The 14,412-nt window shown below is 31.8% G+C and overlaps 1 protein-coding gene across 3 annotated transcripts in view; it reads right to left on the reverse strand.

The window, feature by feature from the left end:
* Positions 1-14,412, reverse strand: part of LOC126758197 (high affinity cGMP-specific 3',5'-cyclic phosphodiesterase 9A) — a 210,456-nt gene that overhangs the window by 50,105 nt on the left and 145,939 nt on the right. For all 3 annotated transcript variants that reach the window (XM_050472315.1, XM_050472314.1, XM_050472313.1), the window contains exon 5: positions 10,840-11,165. In XM_050472315.1, the coding sequence (XP_050328272.1) occupies positions 10,840-11,165 (326 nt within the window). The remainder of the gene's footprint in view (positions 1-10,839; positions 11,166-14,412) is intronic.

A 14,412-nucleotide genomic window follows, 5' to 3' on the forward strand; every position in this document is an offset into this window, starting at 1 on the left:
TACATCTAGGCGCTACAAAGGATTCAGACAAAAATAGAGAGCAAGACAACTGGAAGCAGACTGCAGAGCGCATGCTACCCGAACAACTGGTATTTATAACGGTAAATAAAGTTCTAGTTTAGTACAAACATACTACCTACTACCGTAATTTAGGCAAGGCAATTTTGGAAAACTAATTGTTGTTGTTATATATATTAAAAAATATTCTCTAAATTCTTTTCTATATTGCTAACGAGTTAAGAATTCTTATCCTAATCAAAATCTGAGTCCGTTCCAGTTACGTAGAAATGTTCGTCCAGTGAACGATAAAACTATTGCCTTAATGTGTGCAGTAAGAGCAAAGTAGGACCAAAATATTGAGCGATAAAATGTACAGAATGCAAGTAGAGACATTTGCATTTTAATATACACATATATGTATGCATATATGGTTACGTATGTGTGCCAGCAAGTGGGTGCACTCAATTGTGCATACAAAAATGCTGTCAATACGATTAAATGCATGGCCACCAGTGCTGCCACTGTTGCCAGCCATCTTTGGTTATGCAACCGGTAACGCAGCAACGAAATATTTGCATGTATATACATATGTATATTACATAGATATATGCAGTTATGCACTCAATCCTGTTTTGCATTTTTCTATGATTTTTTTCGCAATTTTGTTGTTGTGCTCAGCTTTAGTGATCAACCACAATACCACGCCATTGCTTTAGGGTCATGTTGGTATTACATAAAATATTTGTGTTATTTATTTCCACTTTATTAAATGGTATTTTATATTGGCATGCGCTGGGTGCATAACATGGTTGGTTAATATGCATACATACATGCATATGTAATGTGTTTGTGAACGTGGAACATATGTATACATGTCTAGTATAAATAGAAAATAGCTGCGAGGCAATTGCACGGGAGAGCATAAGTGCCTTGTGCGCATACAGTGATGTGCATGCACTCACAGAAATATTTTGTATGAAAACAACAATTTAAAGGTAGCTGCAAAGCAAAAATGCATAAATTACTTATGAACACAAAAAAAATCCACATACAGATATATAATGCTTGCAAGTGTATGGGTCATGTTTGAAATTCCTAATTGCAGTTCAAAACTAACTCGATTTAGTATGATGCTAAATAATAACATCGATATGAGTTGAAGTAATGCTAGTAATATTGGTATTGGTAATTACAATGGATAGAAAAATGACAAAAATTTAGAGAGTTATGGTAAGACCAAAAGTAATTCTAAGTAATTAGAGTAATGACAAAGTGTAATGGTGAAAAATGTAATGGTAATGGTAATATAAGTGGCCATACTTCTCTTCAGAATATGAGTAAAGCCAATAGTAGTGATAAATGTAATGCTAATGCTAAAAGAAGAGATAATAATACAGTTGTAATTGAAAAGGCTAAGCGTTTTTCATACCAGAAGCAAAGAAAATAGTATTGGTAAATTTAATGGTAATGCTAAAGTCAGAAGGAATGATACTGAGAGATGTAATGGTAATTGAAAAGATAATACTTGATTTAAAAGTATAACTAAAGCATGTAGTATTGGTAAATGTAATGGTAATGCTTAATTCAGAGGAAATGATACTGACAAATGTAATGGTAATGGTAATTGAAGGGATAATACTTGTTTTAGGAATAAAACTAAAGCAATTAGTATTGGTAAATGTAATGATAATACTAAAGTCAGTAGTAATGATACTGACAGATGTAATGGGAATGATAATTCAAAGGGAAGTACTTGTTTTCGGAAGATAACTTAAGCTGCAGTATTGATAAATGTAATGGTAATGATACTGACAGATGTAATTTTAATGGTAATCGAAAGAATAATACTTGTTTTTTTTGTCTAACATTATTATTAAATGTAATAGTAATGATAGTTAAAATAAGAAAATTCTTTTAAGATATACGTATTAGTATAATCAGGAGTGCCCGTAAATGTAATGGTAATAGTAAAAAAGAGATAATGATACTGACAAATGTAAATGCTTTCAAAATAGTTACAAGTAAATGCCAGTAGTATTGATAAATATAATAATGCTTAAGTTAGAAGTAATTACACTAGCAAATTTCATCGTAATGGTTTTGTTGGTAATTGTTGGTGGAAAATTTATTTAGTTAATTAAATTTAAACAATTTCTTTCATCAACCAAATAATAAAAAAATGACTAAGAAAACGAATTAAAGACAAGTAATGAAGCGCTAAGTTCAGGTTAGCGGAACATCATACTCTTGCAACTTGCAAAGGCTAAAGTCAGGGAAGTATCTTTAGGTACATAAGGCTTGCTAGTCATATATTGGGTCTAGGGCAAGTTTTCACCCGATTTCTTTCATTCTTAGCACAATTATTAGAAAAACACGTTCTCTCAATTTTATTAAGATAATTCACCTATTGGCCGTATATGCGGTATAGTCAATCGGTAGTTCGAAAATGTTTATATTAGGTATATGGGCGCTAAGGGAAGTATTGAACCCATTTAAGCCATTTTTGATACACAGAAATATTATTGTCAGGAAAGGATTCTCTCTGAATTTCGATTATAAATCTGACACATTGATCAACATTTTCTGTAAAATGTCAACTATAAGTACTGGGGTCCAAATAAGCGGTACCTAAGGGCTTCAACCTTTTTTTGTTGGATTTGGACAATTTTTGGTCATAAGACCAAAGTGCAAAGTTTTATTCCGTTATATTAATTGCTTTTTGATGTGTGTAATGGAAAGTGAAATAATCAAATGGAATTTAAAATTGTGTTACATGCGAAGTAGGCGTGGCTGTAGTTCGATTTCGTCCATTTTCACACTGTATCATAAAAATGTCAGAGGAATGCCACAGACCAAATTTGGCATTCGACGGCTATTTAATTAAATTTAAAAAAAAAATTCATAATAGAATAGAATTTTAAAATTTTATATATTTAAATCTAGAAATTTACTTTGAACAGAATCAAAAAAAAAAAATAATAAAAAATATATACATACATATGTATGTATGTACATATATTTATTAAAAATATGAAAAAATATTGAGATTTTATTGCATACATATTATATATTATATATGTTTATCTTACTTCTTGGTATTGCCAACACACCGAAAATTAAAATTATAGCGCAAATAATTGATTTACAATTTTTTTGGTGACGTCAGCAGTTGAAAATTTTGAAGCAATTAAATATTAATTGAAAGCATTAGAAATACATTGGGTAATTATGGTTTCTATGGCTGATATTTTACTATTTTGGCAAGAAAGCTTAAATAACATTAAAATTTGATATGTAAACTATAATTTATTTCTTTATTAGCTACTGTGGATATTTATTTGCTAGCAGCCATTATAAATCAGCCATGCATTTCGCGCTGCCAAACCGCCTTTATACTAAATAAACCATAATGCCTTGCTGGTTTGCGTTAACACTGCAGTTTCCAAACTTCCAAGATTTCTTTTTTTATTGCTAGTTTTTTCTTTTTCTGTTTTAGAATTCCACTTTTTAATATTTTTTTCGGATTTTTATTTGTATTTTTTTTTTAAATTTTTTTTTTAAATTTTTTTTTTATTTCTTTATTTTTTTTTTAATTTTTCTTTACATTTTTTAAATTTTTTTTTAATTTTTTGAATCAAACAAATTTTAAACTTTTTTCACATTATTAATTTTTTTTTAAATTTTCTTACATTTTTTTTAAATTTTTTTTTGTATTTTTGGTTTCTTTTTCTATTTTTTTCGATTTATTTCTTTCTCCATTTTTTCTGCAATTTTTGTTAATTCAAAGCCAGCTAAAACCACTAAATGACTATTGCCTGTGCTGCTGTTTTTTTGTTGTTGCTGCTGTTGCTGATATGCCAAAATGAAATACTTAAGCAGGAAATAGAACACTTCACAATTAGAGCAACAAACTCACGAAGGTTTCGCTTGTGGTTTGCTGCTAGCCGCTTTACTGGGCACTTATGCGTGTGTGTGTATGTGTTGCTTGGCATACTTTAAGGCGCTAAACAGCAAGCAACTACAAGATTTCTACAATATTTCATGCAATGCCTCTCAAGCGAATGCAGTCACGGGCATAAGATGAGAACGAGAAGCTAAAACGGTAGCGCACAAGCAAGTGCATTTTTATGCAGGCTACAGTGTGCTGGTGTGTGCGTGTATGTGCAACAGCATGCGCTAAGCACGTTGTAAGACATTGTTGCCAATGAAACTGGGTTAAAAACTGCGACTAGGTGCTTAAACGTTGCACTCAGCTCGTTAAGCACCGTCAGCCAGCTGTGGCGCTTGACGCAAACCAACATAGCTTATATATACATATGTATATATATGTACATACATATTTGTATGTGTGTGCGTTGCTTGGCTTGCATGGATTTTTTCCTATACATACAGACAGTCAAACAAGCATAGCTTTTCATATTTACTTAATGATTTACTCAGCTGCTTTCTAGCGGCTATTGTTGTATTTTTATTTTTGTTGTTGTACAAGTATGTAATGCAAGTAAACGTTATAATCAGAAAAGCAAATAAAACTTGTAAATATACTGGCTGACAGTGAAGGAAATGGAGGAAATCAAAAAGCACAACACTTGCATGTGTGTGTGTGTGTGGATGAGTGTTTGCACACATATACACTTACAAGCATATGAAATTTCGCTGTTTCCACAGTATAGCATGGCAAGAAAGCCACATCAAACAACAAAGCAAACATAATATTATTAACGAACATCAAAAAAAAAAAAAAAAAAAAAAAAAAAAAAAATAAATACAAAGCTTGGTTGGGGCAAAAATTCTAAATTATAAACAACAAGGCAAATAATAAAATAAAAATTTTATAAAATTTTCAGCAGCTGAGTCACGCAAAATAAGCAATACGCTGTGCGTCATTAGCAATAATATAAATTCAAATTTCATAGCAGCAGTGTGCGCGCTTTCAGTGAACACGTGCGCCCGAGCGACGTGGCGTATGAGTGACGCATGACATTTTTTCGTAACTGTAAATAAATAAAGTGTGGAAAAACCCTTTGTGTCAAAAGAAAGCTTTGAGTCATGCCACTGGTTACCATTTTTCGGGTTTTAACTTAGTGCAGAACATTTTAGGAAGCGCTTGCAAATATGCGGATAACAGTGCGTATGAGTGACATGACTTACATATCGTCACCTAAAATGCAAAATAACGTAACATCACTTTTCATAAGTTTACAGGCGAAGGAAAAACGATATTATACAAAGCACTCATTTTGAAACCGAATTTGAGTTTGGTTATAAAATGGTTATATCTGACAGCAGAAGCTGAAAATTTTATGCTACATATATAATAGTTGTAGTAGTCAACCGTAAGCAATAAAAAACTCAATTTCGTTATTTTTTTGATCATACGTTGTTTTGCATTTTTTGACGTTACTGGTTCACTGGTATGTTTTTGGCTTTAAGCGAAATTTTCCAAACTTAAATAGCTTTCCAAATATATTTTTATGTTTAACTGCAATATTTTTCATAAAGTTCAGGTATAACAGGTTCTAAAGGGTAAGGCATTATGTATTTATGAATTTTTGTTAATACTTTGAAACAATTGATAAGCAAAAGCAGTGATGGCGCTTCATGAAAAAATCAACTTATAACTATTTTAAGAGGTTGGATCGGTCTAAGAATTGCAAACAGCTGCTGCTTAACCTCAAATAGACTTTAGAACCCTAAAAACACTATTCGATTGAAATTATTGAGAAAAACAAGAAAATAAAGTCAACTTCGGCTGCACCGAAGCTATAATATCCTTCATAGGTTTACTTCCTATAGCATTAAATGGATCTTTATCTTGATTTTGATCATCAGTTGGTATGGCAGCTATATGCTATAGTAGTTCGAACTGAAGATCCGTTCGGAAGATATCTCGTCAAAAGCAAAGGTTTTCCATACAAGGTCTGGATTTTGATCAAACAGTTTGTATGGCAGCTATATGCTATAGTAGTCCGATTTGAATAATTTCTTCGTATATTGTACCGTTGCCTTGAACAATAATCCATGCCAAATTTCATGAAGATATCTCGTCAATAAAAAACTTGTTCGTAGGGGGAAATGTAATTCATCGTTCGTTTGTATAGCAGTATGCCATAAAGATCCAATATCGGTGATTCTTAACCTCAAATAGATTTAGAACAAAAACACTATTCGATTGAAATTATTGAGAAAAACAAGAAAATAAATTAACTATAGTGAACCGATTATAATAATTGTACTTCCTGTATAAAATGGATATTTATTGATTTGAACGAATAATCCATATGCAAATTTCGATGAAGATCCGTCGAAAGATATCTTGCAAAAGCAAATGTTTTCCATACAAGGTCTGGATTTTGATCAAACAGTTTGTATGGCAGCTATATGCTATAGTAGTCCGATTTGAATAATTTCTTCGTATATTGTACCGTTGCCTTGAACAATAATCCATGCCAAATTTCATGAAGATATCTCGTCAAATAAAAAACTTGTTCATAGGGGGAAATATAATTCATGGTTCAGTTTGTATAGCAGTATGTCATAAAGATCCAATATCGGTGATTCTGTACAAAATTTCAGATCGATATCTCAGAAACTAAGGGACTAGTTAGCATATATACAAACAGACGCACATGGTTGAGTCGACTGAGCTCATCATGATAATCATATATGTATATGTATATATTAAAAGAACAGAAATATAATTAGTTTATGCTTACTCCCAGAATAAATTGTGAAAATTAGGTCGTTTTTGAGCGCCCTTGTCTGACTTTATGCATTTAAACAAGCAGCGCCTGTGGTTAGGCTATGTTTTTTATAGATTATGCAAGTAGTTAAAAAATTAAATATATGTATGTACATATGTATGTGTATGCAAGTATATATTCAAAATTTCAATGTTTATTAAATGACTATAAAACATGCTAAAATGTTGTGCGCCTGGATATATACGGCAATAACTTAGCTTTGGTATAACCACAAGGGTCACACAGTGCGTATGAGCAACATGTATGCGCAGTATGAGTCGAAACTAAATTTCAAGCTTTATTAAATGACTAAAAGTCATGTTAAATATCGAACACCTCTTGATGTGCTTCAATATCCGGGCTTTCATTAAGCCAACATGATACTGCAGTGCGTATGAGCAACATTTAGGAGCAGTATAGATAAAATACTAAAAAAATTTCAACAAATTACCGTTAAACTGACAAGTTTTTAGCAATTGATTTAAAAGTGATAAATATTCCAAAATTCGTGTCAAATCAATATTCACAAATTGTCTATGAATATTTAATGAAAGGAAAATGTAAGTGAAAATATGTCAGTTTATAATGAAATAGGCATAACACTAGCAACAAAGGCTCACACTAGAAATAGCCACCAGAGAGTATTTAACATTAAAATGACAAATATTTACCAACATTGATCCATTGGCGAACTGCAGCTAAACTGCGACCTTAATGCTCATATACGGTCACCCACATATCCTTGCGCCTACTTTGCGCACCACTTTTTCAACGACAAGAAGTTTTAAAACTTTTAGCCACGCTTAACCTTATGCACGGCGTTCGCAATTCGTCTGCTCAAAAAGCGCACAAAATTATACATTTTTCATGAGCCAAACTCGGGTGGGGAATACAGCGCTGTAGACGGTCGGTGTTCGCGTGAGTACGTGTGCGTGTGTGTGTGTGTGCATATTTGCTTGTGTACGAACGTTCGCTCGCTTGAGTCGCATGAAATTTTAATATGACACGCTGGCGAAACACAAAATACACAACAAAAAAAAAAACGGAAAATAAAATGAAAAGCAAAGTAAACAAGCGCGCTTAAGGCATAAAAACATAAAATAAAATTGAGATAAAAACAAAATGGCTGGAAATAAAAAACGAAAATAACCGAAAATTTGGTAAACCTATTTTACACTATGTGCTTTGCAGCTTTTCGCCTCATGTTTGCGCTATATGCAGTGGAAATAAATAAATGAATTTACAATTTTTACTACGCCAAGCAGATATAGTTGTAAATTTCTTACATTTTTTGCCGCCGCAAGCGTTCAGCGACTGCCAACTGGCTGTGGCCAATGCCGTTTTGGTGCCTTTTGGAGGGTGTTGGCTGCTTTCGGAGGAGAGTGATCCTGCCAGCCGTAGGAAGACGCTGCTCTCACTTTGCAAAGAATTTTTATGACAAGTGAATACCAAAAACAACAAAAAGTAAAAAAATCGTTATCTTTGGCTGCACCGAGGTTATAATACCCTTCACAGGTATACTTCATATACCATAAAAAGGCTTACAAATATATTTATCTTGGTTTTGATCGCTCAGTTTGTATGGCAGCCATTTGTTGTAGTAGTCCGATCAAGACAATTTCGGCAGAGATTGTACCGTTAACTTGGATAATATTCCGTGCTAAATTTCGTATAGATATCTAGTCAAATAAAAAAGTTTTCCATACAAACTCTGGATTTTGATTAATCAGTTTGTATGGCAGCTATATGCTATAGTGGTCCGATCGGAAAAGTTCGGGAAAAGATTATACCACTGACTTGGAAAATATTCCGTACCGAATTTCGCATAGATATTTAGCGATATAAAAAAGTGTTCCTTACAAGGACTTTATTCCGATCGTTCAGTTTGTATAGCAGCTATATGCTATAGTGGTACGATCCGAACAATTTCTTTGGAAATTATAGCGATGTCTTGGAAAATAATCCGTGCCAAATTTCATTAAGATATCTAGTCAAAAGTTGTATATAAAAGAACTTAATTCCGTTCGTTCAGCTTGTATGGCAGTTATTTGTCATAAAGGTCCGATATCGGCGGTTCCGACAAGTGAGCAGCTTGTTAGGAAGAGTAAGACGTCTGCAAAATCGCAGATCGATATTTCATAAACTGAGGGACTAGTTTACATAAATGCAGACAGACGGAGAGACGAACATTCTCTTGTTTTCCTTTGCCCCAACTAAGCCCAGTGTCGGAGAGATAAAAAACGTTGACCAATTCAATTTATGAACTCACTTACAAATAGTTTCAATTAGCCTGCGAGTGAGGAATTGGCGATATCCTGTTGCTCCAAAGTCTCACCAGCACTACATTCATATATTTACTATGGCAACAACACATAAAATGCAGCAACCGGAAACCAAAGAAGTACAACAAATTACCCCAAAGCAATAACATACGTGCCATGAAATAATAAGAAGTAAATAACCGATCAGCAGTTTGTTGTGTTTCAGCAACAATATGCTCCTCCTTTCACTTTATTTCGCATAAATTATAGCAACAACAACGAAATAGTACGTGAAGCACGCCTTGCGCAGAAATTTTTGGCTTCCTGCGAATATAAGGCAGATAGCAATCAATTTCATTTTCGCATTTGATTATTGGCACTGGCGAAGGACTCGCTGTTTGGCTGGCGTTGTTGTTTGTGTTATTGTTGGCGTTTCTCTGCTTAATTTTTTCTTTTATTTGCTTCGCGCAAGTTGGGGTCACAAGTAAAGTTGCGACGGTTTGACAAAATCGACAGGCGTGTAAGCACGGATGACAAACAGTCGGTGCAAATTGTATGCGTAGAAGTCAAAATAAAATTGACAAATCGGCTCAGAGGGTAAAGTGTGTTTTACAAGTGTGTCGCGAAAGTTTATGCGAAGACAAACACGCACACACACACACATACATACACATAAGTAGATACTCAAATACTTGCAATACTTTTATTGTTGAAGATTACTTTGCTTATTTACAACTGCCTTCTCTGCTTTTAATTATTTCAGGCAATAATATTGTTTGCGCTAAGTTGGGAAGTTATTTAGGAGCGCTGTAACTGTATTTGATAAAAAAGTTAGGTTAGAAGTTAATAAGGAAAAGTAATATTGCCAATGCGGTACACAATTCTAAGAAGTTCAAGTGAATAGCAAAAGGATGGACGAAGCTAACGAAGCTATAAATGCAAATTAATTGAGAAATATTAAAATTTGTTTCAAAAAGAGTTGCCACCTATTTTTAAATTTTCAAAATCGTTATCACAAAAATACAATACCGATACAGCAGCATGAATCACAGAAAATCAAGAAATTGTAAATAAAAATGAATGAAGGTTGCCATATTTTCGAAAATAGAAAAAAATGAATGTGGTGAAAAATGTCAATTTCAATAGTAAATATATCAGAAAATTGTTTTTTAATACTCAAATCATGAAATGTACCAAATTTCTCACGAATTTAACTGCCCAAAAGTGTTGCCACCTATTTTAAATTTTTAAAGCAGCACCCAAAACATAGTAAAACCACATTAAATAGCATCAGTTGAAGATGATCAAGAAAGTCCAAGGATAAAACTATATAATTTAGTAAAGGTTGCCACACTTTCAAAAATAGAATTGAATAAGTAAATTATGAATAGAAAATATGTATAATAGAACATAGCTTTTTAATACTCAAATCCTGAAATCTACAATAATTCTTAAAAAAGTGTTGCCACTTATTTTCGGAATTTTAAAATCGTTAACACCAAAGTACTAAAAAGATGCAACAGAAGCAGTTAAAGAAAGTTTGAAGAAAAAAATAATTTTCAGTAAGTTATGTATGACATATACAAAAATATCAGTTTCTCTAGAAAATAAGTGATGAACTCGTTTTTCATACTTCATTAGCACGGAATAAATGGTGGAGAAATTATGGAGAATATCGTTTGAAAAAATTTTTTATGATTTTTGGGGTTACGGTAGAGATTTCTTACTTTTTTATGCAAAAACAACGGCTTTGGAAAAAATAAATTGTTTTTCTAGGTAAAAAGTATTATTCACTACTTAAGTATATTCAATAAAAACCATCAAATGCCACTTACCATTTGCGCCACACAGAAGCAATGCCGGAAATTGTGAAATGGCACCTCGTTGTAATGCTTGTAGACCTCATAGAGCCATTCACGCAACGTCTCAATCGGTATATTGAATTTATCTATGAAGCCCAATTCGAGGAACATCGTTTGCATTAAATGTATAACATCGGCATCGCTCCACTCATACGAATCGAATGCGGGCAGCCGCAGTGCTGCCTTCACCTCATCCGAGAAGTTGGTATCACAAATTTCCAGGAAACGCTTTTTCACCTCCTGATGCTTTGGTAGACTGCTTTTGCGATGTGGCGGACCCATGGGACGTTTAGAGAGGCCTGCAACGAAAGCAAAAGGAGAATGTGAGCATAGTTTGGCATGTTGAGTTAAGGCTTGAGTTTAACGGCGAAAAATTTATGTAAATAAATAAAATGAAAATTTAGCAAAGTCTGTAATGAAATATTGCAAGTCAGAAAAGTAAAATTTGCCAGCATAATGGAAAAAATTGCAAAAATCATAAACAGGAAACACAATTTGTGAGCAAATGCCGGCTTGGCACGCTGCCTAGCTGTCCGGCTGATTAATGGCGCATTGGTTGACTCGGCTTGCAACAAAAAGTTGTAAAACAAAAATAAAATATGGAAATAAATAAATAAAAAACTGAAAATAAAAAATGCATAAAAAGTAAATTCACACACAAACGAGGCCAGCAAAAAAGGCGCGCATAAAAAGGCAGACGCCGTCGGTGCAATTGACAAAGTGCCAACAATACCGGAAGTAGCATATGCTGCTATTAGTGGTGACAGCAAGGCCGGAAATTTAATTTAAATGTACCATAATGCATAGTGGATTCGGAGTCATAGTAGAGAAAAAAGATGAGCGCAAAAAGGAGAGCACTCTAAAAAAACGTGAGCGCTAAGGTGCGATCAGTTGGTGGACGAAAGGTATGAGAAAATTAGGATATCGAAAATTATTTTTAATACTCGAATCAATTTTTTTTTTCAAAAGTGTTGCCACCTATTTTCGATTTCTAAAGGCGCTATTAAAAAAAGTAAAACTTGTGAAGCTTAGTCATATCATTAGATGAAAAACTTAAGGAAGTTTAAAAAACACATTTTTTTATGTAAGGATTGCCACACTTTCAAAACAAATAAAAACGGAAAATATCATAATAGGTTATCTACATATATAAATCAGATTAGGAAATCTTAAAATATAAAAATATGTTAAAAACCCTTAATATATTAATAAAGGTTGCCACACTTTCAAAACAAACAAAAACCGAAAATTTCCCAAATAAGAAGTTATGTAAAAAATCACATTAGGAAATCTTAAAATATAGAAAACTGTTAAAATAATTAATATATTAAATATACTTTTACTATATATTAACCATATTTCACAACTTTCATTTATAGTTGGTTGGCAATATCAAAAAAAAAATAATAATTTTCGCATTAAAATAAGCTAGCCCCAGCAGATATAAAATGATTATGGAGTACTTTCTAATTTTTAGTTCCATATTTTTTGTTAGGTGGCAGCACTTTAAAATGCATTCAATAATTTTAAGATTTTTTTGTTTCATAATTATAACTGTTTTAAAGGAAAGCTAATATTTAGAGAATTGTTTTTATATTTTATTAATTTACAATCTCAAGAGACCACTTTTTGTAATCTCTTTTATATACCAACCCATTAAAAACGCATAAAAAGGTATTCGCCTAATTTCATACAATATTACAATAATAAGGTCGCAGAGCTCGTACAACTCACTAAGACTCAAGCCTCTACTGCAAAACAATTAGCCATACCTGAGACTCTTGGTTAAGCCACACCTACAGCTTCTAAGAATTTTAAGAATGTTTACAAACATCTTAAGATCCCTCTACTTCAAAGTTCAAACTGTTTCTCCCAAGAAAAATCAAAATAGCTCAGAGGAAACTTCGTTAAGCCATGAAAAACTCCCTCAACAGGAAAGCTTCAACTTAACAGGTGTGTTTTACAAACCCACACTCCTGTTTGATTTATTTAGTGCGCTTTGTGCTCATTAAGTGGCATTATAAATTTTAAAAGGCTAAGCGCCTGCATGTATGCTAATTTTTTATGAAAGGTATGCACATACTGGAAGCTAAGTTCGCAAGTGCAAACTACTGCAAGTTTTGTAAGCGATGTCCTAAGCTTGTGTAATAAAGCAACTTAATGTGTATTTGTATGGGTGTATATACATATGTACATATGTGTGTGGCTGTGTATTTTTGTATAATCGTATACATCTATATACTTTTGTATGTGTATGGCACGTGTACGCGTGCTATGTTATTTTTATATGTTTGTGGGTGTATTCACCCGCTAACAGCACTGGTTACTAAGCGTATTGTTGTTGCTGTTGTTGTTGTTGTTGAGCGTGTTGCAGATTTGAAAGATTAAGCTTATTGCTGCTAATTGAAGAACTAAAAGCTTTATAAGCAGCTTAAATTGCACAAAAGCAAGAAACAAGGATGCTTGTAGTTATCTACTTTTGTTATAATTCTAAAAAGTAGTTTTTTTATGAATAAAAAATACATCTAATGCTCGTTTCTTGGCATTGCAAATTATAGAAAAATTATGTTTATAATAATTGATCATATTTTTTTGTATTTAGTTTTAAATTTCTTAGACATATTTTGATTTTTTTAATTTTGTTAATTTTTTTTAATTTTTTTTGTTAATTTTTTTTATTTAAACATTTTTTTTAAATATTTGTAATTATGCTATTGCTAATTTTTTTTTAAATTTTCGCTATTTGTTTCTACGGGTTTTTAAACATTTTTTTTTAATGTTCATAATTATGGAAATGTTTTTTTTTTTTGTCTTTTTTTGGATTGTTATTGAAATTTTATTGTTAATGTTACTGTTATTTTTGTTTAATATTTACAATTTTTTTAATATTTTCTTTATAAATAATTTTTTTTCAATTTTTGTAATTATGCAAATTTAAATTTTTTGTTTTTTTTTAACTTTTTTAAATTTCTTTGTATTTAATATTTTTGTATTTTTTTTTTGTAATTCTTTTTTTATATATCTATAATTTTCTTTTAATTTTCCAATTATTTTTAATTTTTTTTTGTTTTTAATATGGTTTTTTTTTTTGTAAATTATGTAATACTTTGTTTAATTAATTTTGTTTTTATTTATGTCTTTCTAATTTATTTATTTTTTATTTTTTTTTGAATTATTTTATTGTAAACCTTTATTTACAACATTGAATAAAAACATTTTAATTACCGTAACAATTAGCGTTTTTTTGGATTTTTTTTTTTTTGAAAAATAAATTATATGACTGTTATTGGAAAACCCTGTAGTCCGTAAAAATCTCTTTTATTTTGCAAAAATTTTCAAAGATTGGAAGAGTTCAGAAATTGAGATAATTTAATCATAAATTACAGAACAAGTAGAAGGTACAGTTAACTTAGTTTATCGTGCTTTCTAATAGTGTATATGTACATATGTATATGTCCATACTTATGTATATGTTGTCGTTGCATGCTGAGCAAAAAAAATATATGTTTTTAAGATTTTAGACCTAACGAGCCTGAACTTAATAAG

Source organism: Bactrocera neohumeralis, chromosome 5 (genome assembly GCF_024586455.1).
Source record: "Bactrocera neohumeralis isolate Rockhampton chromosome 5, APGP_CSIRO_Bneo_wtdbg2-racon-allhic-juicebox.fasta_v2, whole genome shotgun sequence".
In the NCBI taxonomy this organism is placed as follows: domain Eukaryota; kingdom Metazoa; phylum Arthropoda; class Insecta; order Diptera; family Tephritidae; genus Bactrocera; species Bactrocera neohumeralis.